Source organism: Gymnoscopelus microlampas (assembly GCF_963454915.1).
Source record: "Gymnoscopelus microlampas genome assembly, chromosome: 22".
NCBI classification, from domain to species: Eukaryota; Metazoa; Chordata; class Actinopteri; order Myctophiformes; family Myctophidae; genus Gymnoscopelus; species Gymnoscopelus microlampas.
In genome coordinates, this window is record NC_139959.1 from 17,664,355 (window position 1) to 17,686,272 (window position 21,918).

The window sequence follows — 21,918 nt, forward strand, 5'->3', positions numbered from 1 at the left end:
GCCTGTGTCCAAGTGGCATGCTAATGCCCCCACTGTGACTGTCTCTTTGGGGTTATAGAAGACAGTGCTAATTAGGGGTTAGGGTTAGCCTGGCACTAGCCAGACCAACAACGAGGATCCACTCACACACGGTCTGTAAGTATGTGAGTGAATCCACGCCATCAGTCCGGCGAATGCAAGGCCAGGTTTAGGTGAGATGTTGCAGCAGGTGTTTTGCGACACTAGGAGGCTCTACACTGTGGGTTGCCTCCGGGCCTGGCTCCTCCTTCGTCTGACCACAGTACATCATTATCAGACTTCATTTTATCCTTCAACTTATTGTTTATGCCCGAAAATGACTGGACACAGGTTTCGTAGCATTTTGTACCAATTGTAGAAATATTAGATCTTAATTGTCGAATATTTAAGCATGTTCTAATTGAAAAAATAGCCAATCTAACAGTAACACCGAGGTGCTCACTCTTGAAGCCCAACTATCCTGTCACCGAAGAAGGTATGGGCGGTCCTTGGCAGAATACTGCTGTTGTTTGGAATCATGCATCAAAATCCCCCCCCCCCCCCTTTTAGGGCCCTAAATCCCCCCCCCCCTTTAGGGCCCTAAATCATCCCCTAAAAAACACTAGTGTCTATCTGTCATAATTCCCCCTCCTCGCCCATCTAATGTTACATTAGTTACATTGTTTGTTTTGCTTACTTAACTGTCTGCTAGTTTAATTGTTTTATTGGCATATAGGCTACTTTGCAGATGGAGTACCGTTTTTATTCAGTGTTGATGTTTATTGGGTGATGTATTTATTTGCACTGTATTAGCCACACTGGTGAGGTGACAGTAGATTTATGTTGATTGTCTGTTAACAATTTGTTGATCTGTGAGCCCACATTATCTGTTGCCATGCTTGACTCGGTTCCTTTAATATGCAACTCTCTGGTATAAAGGATTCTCTTATTTCCATAGTAAGTTAGGTGTTTTTTTTAGCTGCCACAAGAGGGCAGTCATAGATTGATTGTAATCTAGCCTACACAATCTTCAAACTGCAGTTTGAGAAACATTTTTTTAGAATTGTGAGGTTTTTAAAAAACAAGTATTTTTGTTTTAATCAATGGTTGTGTAAACCGCCAAACTGGCTGATAACTGTTTACATAATGGGTAACTGTTGCAAGTCCATGTCTCAATATTTGACTACATATGTATTGATGGAGAGGTTAATTTATTTTTGCTTTTAGGGTGTGTGAGGTCTAATACACATCACTACAAGATTTACTTGTCTTGTGAGATATGCATTAAAAACATTTTTCATACAGACTAGTTTTAAGAAAGTTCACGCATCTCTTAAATGCTTCTTTTTGTTGACATTCTGTATATTTCCGACGTGATCTAAGATTCCAAGATTTCCCTATGGGGGATTTAAACCAGATTTCAACACAAAAAATAACGCCGTGACCCAGGGGGATAGCGCCCTCTAGCGGACTTCGGTGCTCTTAGTTTCTCATAGCAATGATTTAGTTCTGAGTTAAACAATTAAAAATTCCATCTAATAGACTACCCTGGGCCTGGTAGAGGCGTGACTTACTGCTGTTATAGAACACTTATTGAATGGGTTATTGACCAGCTGGAGCAGCTGATGGATTTTGTATATTGATTGTAATCTTGTGTTTATAGTGTTAGTGCTATACTGCTAACTATTGATAGTGTTAAATTAGAGTTGATACTAGATAGAGAGAGAGAGAGAGAGAGAGAGAGAGAGAGAGAGAGAGAGAGAGAGAGGTTATCTAATACAATGCATCCTGCATTAGATAGAGTGTGTGTGTGTGTGTGTGTGTGTGTGTGTGTGTGTGTGTGTGTGTGTGTGTGTGTGTGTGTGTGTGTGTGTGTGTGTGTGTGTGTGTGTGTGTGTGTGTGTGTGTGTGTGTGTGTGTGAGTCTCCAGGGCCCCTGTGGATTCCTCTCAGGGTGGCTGTGTTGTCTGTGATCATCTAACTGTTAAGCACTATTAATGTGTTATAGCATGTGAATACACACAGTGGGGCGCTGCTGTTGACTCGCCCTCTCTCACTTCCCCTTGTCAACAACCAAAGGAGGAGGAGAGAAAAGACCGCACACTTCAAAGTCAATTACAGACAATAACATCAGACATTAGGGTGGTCTCTCGCTCTTGTGGTGGGTGGGTCGGGTTGGAGCTGAGGCTGTGCCATTGACTGCAGCAGCAGGCAGTGGTGGAAAAAAAGTACTCACAATCTTTACTTAAGTAAAAGTATCAGTACTGCAATGTAGAAATACTCTGTTTGTTACAAGTCAAAGTCCGGAATTCAAACATCAACTTGAGTAAAAGTACAAAAGTTAACTAGTAACTTAAGTTTTAAATTAATTTGAGTAAAAGTACAATATGTGCCTTTGGGTGGAGTAGAATATCAAAAATAGGTGATGTAGTAGAACTACTAGTACAAACTCACAATATGTAGATCATTAATTTCTGCTACTTTTGCGTGACACTGTTGTTAGTTAGTATGACGAAGTAGGGCATTAATTCAAGGTAAAAAAAAAAGTGTTTTTGCAACAAGCAGGAGGATTCTCCCACGACTGTAGCTTATCATTTTAAAAATGATAAATGATGATGACAAATTGTCATCCTGTCTCTTGTTTTGATACATTGAACTCTTTATGTATTTCTTCTAAGTTAGGTTGTTAAAACACCACACGTGCCAAAGGGAAATCCCCCATGATTTCCTTGCATGAACCTCATAACTGTTGAAGGCTACCTACCTACGGAACTACACTTCCCATGAGAACGCGCGCCTTTACGCAACACCGGTCATACCTCACTTCCGAAAGTTGAACTAACGCTTTCAATGACAAAATAAGAGTTCGTCATCGGCGTACTGTCCGCCGTCTTCCGACGGGATCGTTAGCGACTATACTTTTATTCTGAAATCGTGTGCCACTTTCTCCGAGGTTTCTGGGTCGTCCCACCAGATGACCAGTGTTGCCATGTCCACTTATTATAAGCGACTTCGGGCTTATTTTTCTGTAAAGTTGATTGGTAGTTGCGGGTTGCGGTTTATTTTTGTGTTGAAATGTTTCTATTGTTTGTTTTTTTCACTCCCCCCCTCCCCCCCATATTCTTTTGAAAATAGCACGCATTGTGAGCTTATAGATTGGCTATTTTCAAATAGCCGACGCATATAGGTTTAAAGGAATACCAAAACGCTCGCCCCAAAACACAGTCGCCCCGCAGCAAATCCGGCGGTATTCACCTGGTATTCCTAAACGTAACCTCAGTCAACCAACCTTATTCCTAAATAACGTCAGTAAAACTACGCCTAAAATCATAGGTTTATTCCTAAACTTAACCCCAGTAAAACTATGCCTAACCCTAAACTTATTTCTAACCTTATCCTCAATAAAACAAATATAAGAATACAAGAACCGCTGGGGCCGACCGTGTTTTGAGGCGCGTCTTCCGGTTAATACCTTTTGGGCTTGTTGTGCTCACAGACCTGGTTGCTTATTTCTCTCACAAAACCTGGCAACGCTGTTTCTGGGTCGTCCCACCAGATGATCCGCCCGATCAGGGATCCTCTGGTCAAAGCTGCTACTGTCTGTCTGATCACCACCGGCCGGGGCATCCCTCCTCCTCCCCTCCATCCCATCCACATGCACCCAACATCCCCGGGACGATGAGGCTCCGTTGGGTCGGCACCACCGTGCTGCTGTCGGCGGCCGCTGCCTACTACGTGTACCTGCCGCTGCCCAGCGCTGTGGCGGAGCCCTGGAAGCTCATGCTGCTGGACGCGCTGTTCCGGGGCTTCATGCATGCGGTAAGAAGAGGATTTATTTATTATAAACAGTGTGGTGGAAAGTACATGTACTCAAGCTACTGTACTTATAAGTACAATTTATGTACTTAAACTGGGGCTTTATGTACTTGTGTTGATTTATTTATTTATTATTTACTTTATATATACATTTATTTTACATGTTATTTACTTAATGTAGCCTACATTAACGTACATAAAGTAAATATGTATATATTTACTTTATGTACTTATATGTACTTTAACTGGTGGGAAAAGTACTACATTTGTTTTACTTTAAGTAAAAGTATCAATACTGCAATAGAGAAACTCTGTTACAAGTAAAACTAAAAGTCTGGAATTAAAAATGTAATTGAGTAAAAGGAACAAAAGTATTATTATCAAAATGTACTTAAAGTACTAAAAGTAGAAAGTATTCATTATGCAGAATGTCCTATTTCACAATGTTTCCAAATGTATAAAAAAACTTTTGAAAATAGCAGATCTACAAGCTCACAAGCATGGCAAAGCGCCGCGTTGTGATAGGGCAGGATAAGTGGGTAATGTATGTTTTGTGATAAATCCTCAAATGTATACTTAAGTACAATACTTGAGTAAATGTACTTAGTTACTTTACACCACAGTTCACATGCAGGACAGATTGGTGTTAAATTAGAATTGTAGGGCAGTCTATATTGAGTGGGAGAGACTGTGTTATTACTGCATATTAATGCATCGACTAGTAAACCACAATGTCCTGGGTTTAATGTCCTGTTATGTGTTCTATATCTGGCCTCATCTCCCAGACTACATGTATTATACAACAGCGGTGGAATGTAACTAGTACATTTACTCAAGTACTGTACTTAAGTAAAATTTTGAGGTACTGTTACTTTACTTGAGTATTTCCATTTTTCAATACTTCTACTCCACTACATCTCAGAGGCAAATATTATACTTTTACTCCACTACAATTATTTGAAAAATTGAGTTACTTTAGTTACTAGTTATTTTTAAACATTTTAGTAGCCTACTTTTACTTTTGGTACTTTAAGTATATTTTGATGCCAATACTTTTGTACTTTTACCGAAGTAACATTTTGAATACAGGCCTTTTACTTGTAACAGACATAGTATGTTTATATTGTGGCATTGCTACTTTTACTTAGTAAAATATCTGAGTACTTCTTCCACCACTGTTATACAATAACACGAACAAAACGAAAAATAATATTCATGATATTTATCAGACAGTGAAGGATATCTATTTTCTGTAATTTCCTGTCTAGCCTACTTGTGTAAACAAAATTGTTATTGATTTATTGACATTCTACCTAGACTAGACTAGATTAGGCATACTAATCAATCACATATAGTGTTGTTGCAACTTTCAACACTGAAATGACGTTCTGTTGTTTTCAGGCTATTACATAATCTTATATCCTTTAGCCTACATCTTTGACCGTGCCTTTGTCCTTGTAAGCAGATATAAGCCATAAATAATGTACAACGTGTCCAGCCAGTATCAGTGCTCTAAACCTTTGCAACTGCAAAAGCCGGCATTACCAGTCTATAGCCTAGTATAGACCTAACCAACCAGCCATACTCGTTAGTTAATCTCTCTCTCCCTCTCTCTAAATATATTATTGGCATCAGTCAGTAGTATTGTTCTCAAACAATAGTGAAAATAGCAGATCTACAAGCTCATGTGTTGCTAAATATGCTTTTATTACAATAAAAAACGAATCTAAAACTAAGCCCTTTCATAACATAAAAAGCTATACCAAACCCGCTTTAAAAACGAATGAAAACTAACTGACATTGAAAAACAAAATCCAATTAAAAAGCTTGCCAAACTGATTGACCAAGATATCGCTCTCGTGTTAGTTATGTTTTCTTGACCACAATGTTTAGAATGTAATTTAGATTACAGGTCAATTAAACAGAGAGGTTCATTGTTTACCTGTTATCCTTCAATGTAGAGATTGTTATTTCTATAGTATATTGTTTTTAGACTGATTTACCTAGTTTACCTGCTGGGATCCTAGTTTCTTGAGGCAGTACTACACTGTCTCTCTGCATTTCCCCCGACACGGTCGAGGCAGAAGGCCCCCGCCCTAGAACCTAGGGTCTGCCTGACGTTTCTTCCAGTTAAGAGGGAGTTTTTCGTTGCCACTGTCGCAAAAATTGCTTGTTCAGGGTGGGATTGTCGGGTCTCTTCTCTACATGTAAAGTGTCTTGAGACAACTTGTTGTGATTTGACACTTTAATAAAATTGAATTGAAAAATGTAATTGAATTCTATATGATTACCATACCTTGCTTATTGTAAGTTGCTCTGGGTAAGAGCGTCTGCTAAATGCCTCCATTCAGTACAATGTAATTTCCATTCACACATTGACTGTGTGTGTGTGTATTCCAGGGCGAGCTGGCTCACACGCTAGGTGTGTGTCATCCGGTCCAGGTGATGAACAAGGTGGTGTCCTGGGTGGAGGTGATTGAAGCTCGCTCCTGCGCCTCCGTGCACGTGACCGACACCACCCTGGGGGGCGTGCCCACCCGAGTGTTCCAGCCAGTCGGAGGGAAGAAACTGAAACGGGGTGTGGTTTATTTCCACGGCGGGGGATGGGCGCTCCTCAGTGGACGTGAGTATTGTTGTGTGGGATTTTATCAGTCAAAAGCTGTCTATGGTTAGTCACGTGTGTTAGTCTGGATCAGGGCCTGCTTGAAAATCTCAAAATGTTCGCAGCCCACCCATCTGACCACTATAGGATGCCAGGTCAACAATGACCTGGCATCTGTCCAGTGTTAATTTCGTCTTTCCCTGCAAAAAATAAATAAAAACTAAGCTGACTAAAACTAAGACTAAATATATTGACCATTTCGTCAACAAATAAAAACTTGACGAAAATGTTAGGGAGGAACTAGTGGAGAAGAGATCCAGTAGAACTAAAAGACAAATCATTTTATGCTTGGTTGCATGCTGAAAATAGCAGATCTACAAGCTCACAACGCGTCGCACTGCAAGCTTGTAGATCGGCTATTTTCAGCATGCAACCAAGTGTAAAATCAGGCATTACGACGCCATCAAGGCCGCCAAAATATTTTTTTGTCTACAAAATCAACTGTATATTTAGTCGACTAAATATCATAAGATTTTAGTCGACTAAAACTAGACTAAAACTAAAACATTTCAGGTGACTAAAATATGACTAAAACTTTTGCTGTCAAAATGAACACTGTCTAGCACACACATGTAACCAAACACATGTAACACGTGAGTTTAGGAGCTTACCAAAACATCTTGTCTTGCATACAACATTTACACTTGTCTCTCTCTTCACAGAGATGCGATCCTATGACATACTGTGCAGGAAGATGGCAGAGGAGCTGGATGCAGTCATCATGTCTGTGGAGTGAGTTTGGATCACACAACCAGATTAGAATATACAGACACTTTCACTACACTTGCCTCATTTACTGTACAAGCTATATCACAGAGGTTCTCTTAACCTTTTTGGATGACGACCAACTTTAAAATCTCGAAAGCGTTCGCGGCCCAGCCATTCGGCTAACGTGTTTCGGCCGTTAGTTAGTGGGCCGTGTGCGTTTTCAGAGCATGGTCAATCAATCTATTCTGTTCTTTCTTGGATCATTGGAATTAACATACCGAAGTATACTTTAAGTTCTTATTCATCAGTATCACAAAGAAAACGTAGTATTGTTTTTAAATTTTTTTTTTTTTTTAAACAATTCTATTACAATAAAAATTGTAATAGAATAATAGATAAAAAAACTATTTAAAGAAAAAAATACACAATTTTAACATCAATGTTATGTTAATGTTTCTATTATCAATAAAATCTTATTTCTTGTAATATCCTCACGGCCCACCATTGGTGCCATCTTATAATGCATTAATGAGGACCTATTATATGAAGATATGAAAATAGGTGAAGTGCTTAAAGGTAGGGTAAGTGATATTTTTTGGTTAAAACAAAAAGTATTTTGTTAAAAGGTTAGAATACTATATTCTGATAGTAATCATTGCTATAGAGTGTTTTTTCAGTAACAGATGTCTCCCTGTCTCTCCAGCTATTTAATAAACAGAAAATACATTTTTCGGTAGGTGTCAAAATCTCAGCCAATCAGGTGAAAGTACCTATTTTTAAGCTTAATTTGTATAGTGTTCCAGTTCCAATTTTGTCTGCTCATTTCTTAGTGTCATCACTTCCAATTTCACTTGTTTAATCTGTATCCTGATTGAGTTATCTGTCCTGGTTGGATAAAATTGGAAATTAAACTGAAACTGAAACGAAAATGCATTTTCTGTTTAATAAAGAGGTGGAGAGACAAGGAGACTCCTAATACTGAACAAACACTCTATAGCAATGAGTACTATCAGAATATAGAGCTATTTAAGACTTATTTTAACCAACGCAAATCACTTACCCTACCTTTAACCACTTTCAACCTGGCACGTAATCATAGGTGCAAATTCTCAGAAATGTAAAAAGAAAAAAAGAGAAAACTCACAATGGATCGTGATGCAACGTGATGTGTGCCGTTAACCGTGTTTTCTGTGTCTATATGACTGTCTGTCTTGTTGCCACAGTTATCGTCTGGCTCCAGACGCGGTGTTTCCAGAACAGTACCATGACGCCATGGCAGCTTCGCGGGCCTTCCTCTCTGAGCCGGTTCGGCAGCGCTACGGCATGGACCCTGAGCGCATGTGTGTGTCCGGAGACAGCGCAGGGGGAAACCTGGCGGCTGCTGTAGCCCAAGAGGTATGCCTGAATCACTGGGGGTTCACTCATTTACACTCATTTACCACTGACAAACCACAAGAGAGGCTGGGTTCATTCAGTAATTAGTGACTAATTGGCAATTAGTGCGCCAGTCCACAGAGTAGAGAGCTACTCTGAAAATATCCCATCTGACGACTTAAAGGAGGAGTTCACCGAAAAAATGACTTATTTTCTATCAATTGCACACCCCATGAAGCCTTGAATACATGGATTTATTTTTGTTTTTGTCACATTTCTAAGCCAATAATTTGATGACCGGGTGTGTATCCGGTAGGAGACACAAATAATCTACTTTGTGTCTCCGACCGGATACATTAGCCGGTAGGAGACGGGAATCAAATTATTAGCTTAGGAATGCCACAAAAAATAAAATAAATCCATGAATTCAAGGCTTCATGGGGTGTGCAATTGATAGAAAATAAGTATTTTTTTGGGTGAACTCCTCCTTTAACACAGCCGAACGGCTGCCGTATTATGTGGTCAGATGGGTGGGCCATGAACGCTTTTGTGACAAGTGGGCCCTGATCCAGAAAAGGTTGGGAACCACTGGCCTATACAAATAAAGTTGAGTAGAGTTGAGTTCATTTCTAACTATGATCTGTCTCCTCAGCTGGGTTCTGACGACAGTATGACGGTGAAGTTCAAGGCCCAGGCACTGATCTACCCGGTCCTCCAGGCTTTGGACTTCAACACTCCATCCTACCAGCAGAACCAGAACGTTCCCATCCTCTACAGGACTCTCATGGCCCGCTTTTGGCTCCAGTACCTGGGCGCCGACCATTCGTTGGGGCCCGTCATCCTGGCCAACAACCACAGCTCCATGGACCAGCCGGGCGTCACCGCCGAAATGCGCTCCAAACTGGACTGGACCGCCTTGCTCCCGGCCGAGCGCAAAAAGCATTTCCAACCGGTGGTCAAGGCCACGGGGTCGCCGGCGGGGCTGGTAGCGGCGATGATGCCCGCGCTGACGGACGTGCGGGCCGCGCCGCTCTTAGCGGATCGGGGCGTTCTGAGCAGGACTCCGCGGGCGTACGTCATGACGTGCGAGTTTGACGTGCTGAGAGATGACGGGCTGATGTACGCCGGGCGCCTGCGGGAGGCCGGCGTGGCGGTGACCGGCGATCACTACGAGGACGGCTTCCACGGCTGCATGGTGTTCTCGTCGCTGCCCATGTGGTCGAGCGTCGGACAGAGGAGCATGGAGAACTATATCCGCTGGCTGGATCAGAACCTTTAGATTCAGCGGTTCTCAAACGTTTTAATTTGAAGGATCCCCAATCACTCCCATTTGTATGCTCTCAGAGTTACAGACCTGTGAAGGGTCCATTTGGAACCCCCTCAAGGAACCCTGAGGGTCCCTGGACCCCGCTCTGAGAAGCACTGCTTTAGATGAGCCCCAAAGCAGGATGAAGAGTAGACTTTATTAACCACTGGGTCTGGGTAGGTGCCCTGAAGCGGCTAAACAGATGTTCTGACATCTGACAGAAGCACACCTGCAACAGAGGAATATTGCGTTATTTAATATATTTGCGTATATTGGTGACTTTGCGGTAAATGTAACATTTTCCTACTGCGAAAATCATTCACAGACATTTGAGACTCCAACCCTGTAGCTGCTGAGTGCCAGCTAAATGGCTAAATATCAATACAAATGAAAATCTATGCAGTTGTAGCTAAACATGGCCTACCATCTAGTAGTATATTTAGAAAATATCTACGTAGATAAAAATCCTGTCAGTGGTTTAGGGGGAAAGATAAAGATAAAATATTTTATTGTTTAATTAATATAAGGGGTCTAGGGTGCTCTATGTGGTCATGGACGTATTCATTCATGCCCAGCGGTCCCAGAATGAAAACCTGTCCTGTTCCACAGCAGAACCAAATGCAACGGACCTCAATTAGCTGCATCAAGGTTTTACTGTGAGTCGATGGCACACACACGCATTCAATGCAACCTAGGACCAAGGCGAACAAATCGATTTAATCGATTATGAAAAATAATTAATTTAATAAAACAATCAATCCCTATTCCGGGCATGCCATTACAGGGGGAAAGCTTGACAAGATGTAGAAGAAAATACGTTCAAATAGCTGATCTACAAGCTCACAACACGTCATTGTGAGCTTGTAGATCTGCTATTTTAACTATCTTGGCACGACACCGTTGTGCAACTAAAAAATTAGATAATGTTTTCGTGGTTAATCGATTCGTTGTTATATAGAAAATAAATAAATATTTTTAAAAATGACGATTATTAGATTAATCGAAAAAGTAATCTATAGAATAATGCTAAGAAAATAATGTATATTTGCAGCCCTACCTAGGATCGCTACCTACTGTAGCTGAATCATAATCTACCTGAAGAGTTAGGCCTTCAAAAGCACTGAAACAGTCTGCATGCACACAAACATGCACGTGTGTGCGTGCGCACCCACACACACTCACAAATACAGACTCACTCACAGACACTTTAATACACACACACAAAGCTGGCTGAACAAGGTGTGTGTAGCACTAAGTAGGCCAGAGTTCACAGCTGTTTATACTCCACTGGGTTGTGCAATACCGTACATTTGACATGATTATCCTCTCGTTCCAAACTGTGGGGAGAAACCCTCAGCCAAAACATGGCAGGCAGCTCCCTAAATGTTGATCTCCAAAGACCAGCAGGTTTTTTTTGTACACGGTAGAATCACTGACGACGAAAGCTGTGATGTGGATGCGAGGTCTGCTGTACCTCCCTGAGAGCAGAGCCGTAGGCAGGCAGACCCCCAGACCGAGTATCGCGTGTCGTTCTTCACCCCGTTTCTAATGTAACAAACTGACAGCCAGGAGAGTTGGTCCGATCCCCACACAGATCAGAACTGATTTGGCTTCAGCTCCAAAAGGGATTGCAGAGAGCATGCAGGAGAGACACTGCAGGGACAAGCATTTGAAATGGGAATATCGTGGCTGTCGGGCAGAAACCTTCTATCTCCATATCTCTATTAACACCCTACTTCCTCGTACAAGAGAGTCGCACAAAAGTAGTGAAAATATCAGATCAACAAGCTCACGACGCGCTCTGAGCTTGCAGATTGGCTATTTCCACTAATTTTTAATGTTTTTAAAATAATAATAAAAAAGGAACGATTTTGAGCATACAAGGTTTCCACCCGACTTAAACGATATACTGTAAGCTATAGGGTTGCACAAAAAGTGCAACAAATCTAAATGGCAGTAATGACGCCTGCAATTTCTAGATCCCAAATGGCTGTGATTTCTTACGTGTTCTTTCTTAGAGGGAAATAAGTTCCAGGTGGTATTCTTCACAAGGTGGTCTTATGTGGCTTAAAAATCAAGCTAAATGTCCCTGAAAATGGTTTATCTTGATTTATCAGCACGTTCGCAACCACCGTCTAATATTCTATACACACTGTTTTAGAGAGATGTATTAAGATAAATAGATACACTTATGCAAAACATGATAAGATCCAATAGAAGAAAGATTGATTTAGCAGAAGAACGTCGATCTGCAAATCTCAACAAACCGTTTAGCTTAGTACTTTTTTGGCAGGGTTTGTGTACACACAAACATCTGTCTTAATGACAGCATATTGCAATATAGGACACATAAGGGCCAAACGGTTCACTATTTGAACAGGAGGAGGCAGTGTGATTTTTGGATTGGAAAGCAAAGCTTGTTAGACTGGTTAATTACAGCAGTACACAGAGCTGAGACAGGACCAAGTGGTTCTCCACTTCTCCATGATTATGATGGATTGACCAGGTAGTTAATTAAACCTGCTGTCCCAGGTCTAATTTAGGCCCTGATTATTTGGCTAGAACCGTGGTTCTCAAACCTTTTTTTATTTCAAGGACCCCCATAACTCTGAGAGCGTACAAATGGAACCGAATGGACCCATACAGGTCCATTCGGTTCCATTTATTACACTCTCAGAGTTACCGACCTGTAAGGGTCCATTTGAAACCCCGTCAAGGAAACCTGAGGATCCCTGGAGCCCACTTTGAGAACCACTGGGCTTAGAATGAAGGACAGGCCCTAGTCGGGCTGGAAAACACTGGTCAATCCATGAATCATGGTGGTGGGTTTTATTTAGAGATATTATAGAAGAACAGGGGAGTCTTGTACCTTGAAAACCAATGACCCATAAACGTTCATAATGCTAGGGCTTACTGTCATATTTGTATTTCTATTCAATATTGTGACAGAGGGCCAGAACACACAGTGTTTTTGAACGCAAGGTTGGAGTCGCTTACAATACAGATATTGTATTATTAGTCATTAATCTGATGTATTGTGTGTATGTCAGCCATCTGTTATGAAGCCCAGCTATTATGGTTTGATTATATTGGTGATTATACAATGGATCCAAACAATCTGATTGGTCGAACCCCATACTTTACTAGTTGCTATGCCTGCCAACTATTATCATCGCTGCCAGTAACCTTGTATGTCCACGTTTCTACTTTTTATGTTTTTTTGTCATTTAATGCCCTACTACTTCATCATACAAGAGTGTCAAGCTAAAGCAGTGAAGATAGCCGATCTCAAAGCGACGCAATGTAAGCTTGTAGGTCGGCTATTGTCACTATTTCTGAAAAATGTTGTTCCATTTCCTGAAAAGTAACGGTTTTGGACATACAAGGTTTCCATCCGACAGCGACGATATTAACCAGGGACATAGTTAACAAGGAGCCTCCTTGTTTTATTCTTTATTTGATCATGTCCGTACACTACTTTGAAGAAAGCGGTTCAGTCAGCACATACAGTACATACTGTATATAGTATACATTGGTAATCATGTAAAATGATTCACTGTTCTTCAATGTGATGTAGATATCATGCTATAGCAACGATTCTCAACCTGTGGGCCGTGAGGATATTGCAAGTGGGCCCCCAAATAATTGGAAAAACACTACGATTTTGATGATGAATTCATTAAAATCTTTAAATTATTATTATTTTTTAAATTTTACTCTTAACTTTTAACTTTAATATTTAAAATCATAGTAACTTTTGTTATGATTAAGGTAGTCAAGCTGCCAAAAAAAGGAGTGGTTCTACACAAATTGTATACTAGAACAAATCAGAACTGTCAGAACCTCAATAAAAAAAAACATTGAAAAAATAAATACAAATAAATATCATAGTAACTTAAAGTATACAATGTTAGTTCCATTGATCCAAGTCAGAACACAATCGATTGATCGATCATTAAACTAAACCATCTGAAAAAGCACGTGGCTGCCATGTTAAGTGGTCAGATAGATGGGCTGCAAACGCTTTCGAGACTTTCAAGCGGGCCCTGATCCAGAAAAGGTTGAGAACCACTGTACTATTAGGTTTGAGTTGCAGCCTTGTACAGTGGATCAGATAGAAGTTGGCTGGGGGACGTGGGACTGTTGCAACACTATCATGTCTATAATAACAAAGCTATATTTTGTGGTATATTTCTATACTGTGAGGTTACAAGGGTTAAATGAAGTTAATGGGACCTATATGTGAAGGTAACCGGAAGAGTGGGAACTAAATATTGTGGGTACCTCAATGTTACATTGGCTATTTCTTCCAAAATGTAAAGAAATAACATGTAACATAACTTGAACATTTGACACTTAAAGCCTAGTATTTCTACATTTGCTAGAAATTGCTACAAAACATGTGGCTTTCCAGCACAAACAAGAAGTTGAAGGATACATTTTGGTCTGATAATGATGTGCCGTGCTTGTACATGCAATAGCCAATTTAACGTTGAGGTGTCTACAATGTTTAGGTGCCCACTCTTCCTGTATTCTATGTGAGACCTGCTTTCCACAAAACAGTCAGATGTCACTGAGATTCTTTGTTTTGTTTGTGGGCTTTAAAACCAGATTTATTCTTAGTCGTACGACACCGTTCTTAGCTTTCTAACAATGCCAGTGTTATTTTTACATTGCAGTGGCCACATTGTGGCTGTTGGGTGGAAACCTTATACTGTATATGTACAAAAGCGCTACTTTTCAGGAAATGAAAAAAAAAAAACTGTGTTCCAATGGATCCAATGTAGTTATTCAGTCTCAAGCTCTTGTTAATACTTTTCATTGGTTAAATATTCATAAAACCCACAGACATGCTTAACCACGTTCACTTTAAATCATAAATAGAATAGCAGATCTACAAGCCCACAATGTGTTGCATCGTGCTGAGCTTGTAGGTCGGCTATATTTGCTACTTTTGTGTGATACTTTTGTAGTTTAGTATGATGAATTACTAGGGCATTCATTTACAGAACATTTTTTAAAGTTGAAATATGGAGAAACTAGGTTTCTGCCCACCAGGAACAAAATTAATTTCAGTGACATCTGGCTATTTTCAGAGCAGTGGGTCAGCTGGGTCAATGACACAATCTACTGTAAATGTACTGTGTAATGAACATAATGTGAAATGTTCGCATCTTATCTTTTTTTGTATGATTTATGTGTTAATATGTATTTATGAGTAAATTACATATTTGTATAATTACTGTTTTACACTTGTGTCCCAAGTATTGACAAACCATTCTTGTCAAACTAGAGTTGGGTTGGAATGAGAACTTTAACCCACTTGGGCCAATATGGCTCATAATTTAATTCAAACTAGAAAAGTGTGCTCCTCGGAGTACAGGTCTCCGCCAGGGCCCGCAAACCTTGGAAGGCTGTTATAGCCAATTGGAATGGGATCTGACTGATACATCTTGATCAGATGACGCCAGAGATGATGTGTGTACCGATTAATGTGAGGTTTGGACAAAATCTGTAGGAGTATTAGCACAGAGTGTGTTTCGATGAAAACAGAAAATGGCTTTGATTGTATGACCTACTGTTTAAGAATTATGGGCCAAAACATGAAGTGGGTTGTTGTAGCGCCACCATGAGGCTAATCTGAACAATTTGGAGGTTCTTCCTTGGCCTAGTCGGAATGTACGAGAGGTATTTGAACTCTTAACCTAGCATCAAACTACAAAGACAAACATGCAGATGGGGATTTTAAGGCAGGTCTCTCATATCGAAGGCAGAAGCACTAACCAGTTGGCTAAACGGCAAGGCCCAGTAGTATCCAGACCGGTTCGTTATACATGTTACACTTATACCAAGCTCATACAGGTGTCAAGCAACTGTATTCAACCTGTATACCAGGTTCTGAGAGGGGGTGGGACTAAAAAAGGAGGAAATGTGACAATTACGAAGTGAGAGTGAGAGAAACAGGTGAAAACAGTGATATTTAAGTGTTGGTTATAAATTCAATAATCTGCTAAATGCTGACTCCAAATTAAGAGCCAAGGTGAGGATATATCAACGTGTAACCCTGTTAAAAACAAGAAGGTTACTGTTGTTGAAGCTGGGTTTTCACTCAATGTTTCTACCATAACCAGCTGACATGAATAACTATAGTAGGCTGTGGCTGATAAACTAACTATCACACTAGCGTGGAGGTAGAAGAGATAGTGTGAGACATTTCAACAAGTTTCTGAGTGAGTACGGATGCTATCTGAGAGCTATAATGACATTTACTTGAATAATAGGATGTTTATTGGTGCTCTGGTGTTTTGGGTAGTGTGCTTCAGGACCCTGCTGCCAAAGCTGTTGCAGTAGTAGAGGTGCCCAGGACTTGTCACTGCATGCCAGAGGATCCAGGTGCACACAGACAGACAGGTGACGGGTAGTGGGTTCTATCCAGCACACAGACAGACAGGTGGGTTCTCCAGATAGATGACAGGGAAGCACCATAGAAGCACCATAGATGACAGGGAATCACCATAGGAAGCAGCATAGAAGATAAGAAAGCACCATAGGAAGCACCATAGAAGACAGGGAAGCACCATAGGGAGCACCATAGAAGACAGGGAAGCACCATAGGAAGCAACCTAGATGACAGGGAGGCACCATAGGAAGCACCCTAGATGACATGGAAGCACCATAGGGAGCACCATAGATGACAGGGAAGCACTAGGATGCACCATAGAAGACAGGGAAGCACCATAGGAGACAATGAAGCATCATAGGAAGCATCATAGAAGACAAGGAAGCATCATAGAAGACAAGGAAGCATCATATTAAGCACCATAGATGACAGGGAAGCACCATAGGAGACAATGAAGCATCATAGGAAGCATCATAGAAGACAAGGAAGCATCATAGAAGACAAGGAAGCATCATATTAAGCACCATAGATGACAGGGAAGCACCATAGAAGACCAGGAAGCACCATAGAAGACAGGGAAGCACCATAGAAGACCAGGAAGCACCATAGAAGACAGGGAAGCACCATAGGAAGCACTATAGATAGAAGAAAGGGAGACAACCAGGCAATCCCACTACTTGTTGGGCATCAAAAAGATCTGAAACAATAACTTTTTTTTTTTCATTTCTTAAAAAATAAAATAAAAACTCAGGTATGAACAGGACCGTAGGTCACAACTCGGGGTCTGAATCGAACTGTGGATTTGGAGAATCGTTTCACCCTTAGTGTAAACCACTTTTCATGTCTTAATTGGCAAGATAATTGGTCCTCGCATTGGGATCAGAATTGACCCGTTCTCTGTGACGAGACACTTTATTCGGAATTGGCCGTCCCACCTGGCAGAGACAATCATATCAAGCATTTTCAACACTCATGGGTGCATGCGGTGCTTTTTTTCTAACAGAAGGTGCCGCCAAATCCTCTAAAACCGGCTTCAGTGTCCTAGCTCCTAGTTTGGACTTGTTGAATATTTATAAACATTCCCCCCGTGCTTGATTGATTGATTGATGTACTTTATTTAGTAAGACATGAGAACAACAGTACATGGAAGTACAAATTCACAATACAAGGTCTACTAAACTGGAAGACTCATAAAAGCACTGAGCTTGTTTCAAATGAGTTCCCCACGCACACAAATCATGATGACATATAAGAGACAGACAGATATACACAACTACTATAGAATGTCATACAATCAGTTTACAGGTTACTGGTATGAAGAGTGAGAAATATGTACAAAAGAAGAAGGAGAGGGGGGCGGGGGTAGGGGGTAGGGGGGTAGGTTAGGTTAGGACTTAGACAGGGGCCATTTTCCAATTGCAGCCTCCTGAAGGTGTATCTTTAGGGCAGAGAAAGAGAGTAGGGTTTTACACTCCTTTACTCCTTTTGGTAGGGCGTTCCACATTTTTGATGAATAGCATGAGAACGAGTTACTTCCCTTTGTTGAGCCAAAAAAGGGTTGGACAAGGTTTGTGGAGCTGCCTCTGGTATTGTGACCATGGACATCATTAACATTTTGGAAGTATTTTGACAAATACAGGGGGATCCCAATGTTGTGGTATATCTTGAAGACCAGGCCCATAGCAAGTTGCTGTACTCTGTCCTCAACCCTAAGCCATCCAATCCTATCAAAATGATCAGGGGTTAGATGGGTTTTGTAATTGAGGCCAAGAAGTAGCCTTACAAGTTTGAGTCTTACAAGCTTCAGCATTAATGACTTTGCACTTCGCAGCAAGCTTGTAGATTTAAAAGACGTTTTTGGAATCATTTGTCCACCTTTCCCTTTCTTCTTACTTCAGTAGCCTAACAGCATTTTATTCCCTCGCTACTGTATTTATCCTATATTTTGTATACAGAGTATCAGAGCAATGGTGTGCTGGTAATTTATGGTGGCAGGTTGTGATCTGACAGAGGCCTCAGGTACTCAGTGATAGATTTATGCCAGAACCACCTATCCATCATTCCAATGGAATGGTGGTTTCTTTAGATCAGTGGTTTTCAAACATTGTGTGTGTTTGGCCGCGGACCCCCCACCTGAAAAGATTTTGTGCCAAGGACCTACAAGATTTGTGTTGTTAAAATGTTTAAAAAATCAGATCAGATTTGACAAAAGCCAATCTACAAGCTCACAATGCATTGCATGCGTAAGATGTACCGATGTACATACTGGGTTAAAGTAGTTAAACTGGTTGTGATGCTATATTAGCTGGGGACCCGCTGGAACCCCCTCAAGGACCCATAGGGGGTACCCAGTCCCCACTTTGAGAACCACTGCTTTAAATCACCCCTTCCCTCCCCCTCTCACCCAACTCTTTTTTCATGACTATGCCCCCACTGTCCCGCTTTGCTCCCCTTCTTTCTTTGTTTCTCTCTCCCTTTCTGATCTCTCTCTCTCTCTAGAGATCATAAAGGGGCTCTGGGACACCAAGAGAGAGTCTCTCCGTGGAGTCTCAGAGCCCCTTTATGAGTCTCTGATCTCTCTCTCTCCTCACTGACTTCAACACACTGAAACCTGAGGAACCTGTTATCTTTTACTTTCATTTGCTTTCCGTTTCTTTGTCTCGCTTCGATCTCTCTCTTTAACACACACACACACACACACACACACACACACACACGTTCATATTACTATACTCGTGAGGACATCAGCATTTTACGACGATTTTACGAATGATCTTTCTCTTTGTTGGGCCATACTTATCCCTAAACACACTAAACCTGAAAATATCAGATCTACAAGCTCATAACGCTGCAACGAGTTGTGAGCTTGTAGATCTGCTATTTGCTGTGTGTGACGCCTAAGTATAAATCAGGAATAACTCCAACCCGATCCTAACATAGCTTCTAAATGTAACTTCTAAATAACATAACTTCTAAATAACATAACTTCTAAACATAACTTCTAAATGACTGATCCTAACCCCAATCTGAATCCACAAACACACACACACACACACACACACACACACACACACACACACACACACACACACACACACACACACACACACACACACACACACACACACACACACACACACACACACACACACACTTTCCCCTTTTACCCTCATACATATGTTTTTCTCTTCCTTCCCTGACTCACACCTTTTGCCCTGTCTGTCTCTCTCTCTTCTTCAAGTCAAAGCGTGCAGAGAGAAACAGACTTAAAGGTAATCAGGTGATCATGTGACATCCTGTCACATACCTGTCAGGTCATGTGATCTGAGACCAGAAGGAGAAGATGAGCAGGAACATGCTTCTCCAAATACAGATATCTATCTATCTGTGTGAGTGATATGTTTGTGTGTGTGTGTGTGTGTGTGTGTGTGTGTGTGTGTGTGTGTGTGTGTGTGTGTGTGTGTGTGTGTGTGTGTGTGTGTGTGTGTGTGTGTGTGTGTGTGTGTGTGCGTATGTGTGTTAGTGCAGTATCATTTTCCGTCTCAGAGGTAACTCACTGCCTCGAATGACAAACCAATTCTTAGCTGTAAAACAACATTTCTGAACCTCGAACTTCCCACGAATAGATCATCAGAGAAAGAATGTGTGTGGAAGTTGAGTATTTCCTTGGTGAGAGAATGAAGAATTGCTACTACATGTTTTTTTTTACACTGATCTGAACGTTGGTGAAGCTTAAATCAGGGGTTCTCAAAGTATTTAATGTCAAAGACCCCCAAAATGATATATATTTGGCTGCGGACCCCCCATCTAAAAAACAATTGTGCCAGGGATTTTTCAAAAATAGCTGATCTACGAGCTCATAGCATGGCGCTCGGTGCCACGCTATGAGCTTTTATATCTGCTATTTTTGAATAGCCAAAGAATAAAATATGGTTAAAGTCGTTAAAATGATTGTGACGCTATATTGACTTATTTAGCGGGGGACCCCCTGGTACCCCGCTAACGACCCCCACTTTGAGAAACAATGGCTTGAATCAGTGATTCAGTGACCCCCTGGCTGCAACCCCCTCAAGGACCCCTGGGGGTCCTCGCCGGACCCCACTTTGAGAACCACTGGCTTAAATAGTTACAGATTTCTACAAGGATGCAAATTGTTATTATATTGCTGAGGACTGACATCTTTGTTCTGCTTGACCCAGATGATTCATTGTCAGCTGTGAGTTCAACATTCAGTTCTCAGGATGCTGACACTTTTATGATACAAGATGCATCATCATATCCCCTGCTGATGTACTCGCCCTAAACTCACGATACTATCTAACTCCCAAGGATGCAAATAGAAACAGACCCTGATACAGCATTTTTGGCTAAGCAGTTCTCTCATTCCTACATAAGATTCTTCAGGTGGCCTCTTATCAATCTTGTTTACTTGCTCTGCTAGGACACAGAGGTTCCCACTGTGCTAGGACACTCCATTCAGACATGAGTTATAACGTGTAAAGAAAATGTGAACAGAACTCAGTCGTATAATAGAGCCAAAATATGGTGAACACTAAAGGAATAATAAATTAAGTTGCATCTGTATTATTTTAGATTAAAGCTATAACCATTAGTTTATACTTTGGCCATTCAAAAATAGCAGATCTACAAGCTCATAGCACGGCACTCATGAGCTTGTAGATCTGCTATTTTTGAAAAATCATGAAAATTTGTGCAAATCTTTGAATATGTATATTTTTAAAGCGAACATTTGTTACTCAAATCTTTGCTTCTGGGGGTCCCTGGAACTAAATATTTTGAGATGGGGGTCCGCGACCAAATACATACAATTTTGGGGGTCCTTGACATGAAAAAAGATTGAGAACCACTGATATTATAGCATACGGTTTTCAGAAAACTGTTAGTATTTAGAAGACATTTGTAGATGCATTCCCGGATTGAATGGGTTAATAATCAAACAGGGATATAAATTGTATTTTCATTACAGAGAGAGAGGCTTTACAATACATCTTAAGAACATGCGAATGTGTGAATGCATATGGACATGCCTATGTGTGTGTGTGTATGTGCGTGCACTCTCCAGTGTGCACACAAGCAACGTGCATCTGGAGAGCCGAAAGGCACAAGCACCATTATTAGTCTGCCCTAATCTAGCACAGTTGATTACGGTGCAATTGCCCATCAAGACTTAATAAGGTGATAAACTGTGTGTGTGTGTGTGTGTGTGTGTGTGTGTGTGTGTGTGTGTGTGTGTGTGTGTGTGTGTGTGTGTGTGTGTGTGTGTGTGTGTGTGTGAACTGAAACTGCCAACACTTCCTCCTTTTGCAAACTAGGCCACTCTTATCAATGTAATTACCCATGTGACAAGGTTAAAAATTGTTTGTTTTATGTGTAATTAGTATGAAGAAATCAAATGAGTTCTACAAGTCTCTCTCTCTCTATGTTTGTATATATACAGGTATGTATATATACTACAGTATATATACATACCTATACACACATGTACGTACAGTATGTATTATATAGCATATATAATTAACTATATATTTACTATAACTATATATTATACGTAGTATATGTGTAGCATTTCTTCAACAGTCTTTGTTAAAGGATTAACATTGTGGATTCCCTTACAGTGTGGGGAGAGAGTTGGCTC

The 21,918-nt window shown here is 40.8% G+C and overlaps 1 protein-coding gene across 1 annotated transcript; it reads left to right on the forward strand.

Moving 5' to 3' along the window:
* The first annotated feature begins 3,566 nt into the window (after window positions 1–3,566).
* Window positions 3,567–10,604, forward strand: LOC311038863 (neutral cholesterol ester hydrolase 1-like). Its single transcript, XM_084048479.1, has 5 exons — window positions 3,567–3,815; window positions 6,213–6,435; window positions 7,137–7,206; window positions 8,406–8,577; window positions 9,209–10,604. The coding sequence occupies exons 1-5, from the start codon at window positions 3,675–3,677 to the stop codon at window positions 9,833–9,835; spliced, it is 1,233 nt and encodes a 410-aa protein (XP_083904605.1). The 5' UTR covers window positions 3,567–3,674; the 3' UTR covers window positions 9,836–10,604.
* Window positions 10,605–21,918: the final 11,314 nt, after the last annotated feature.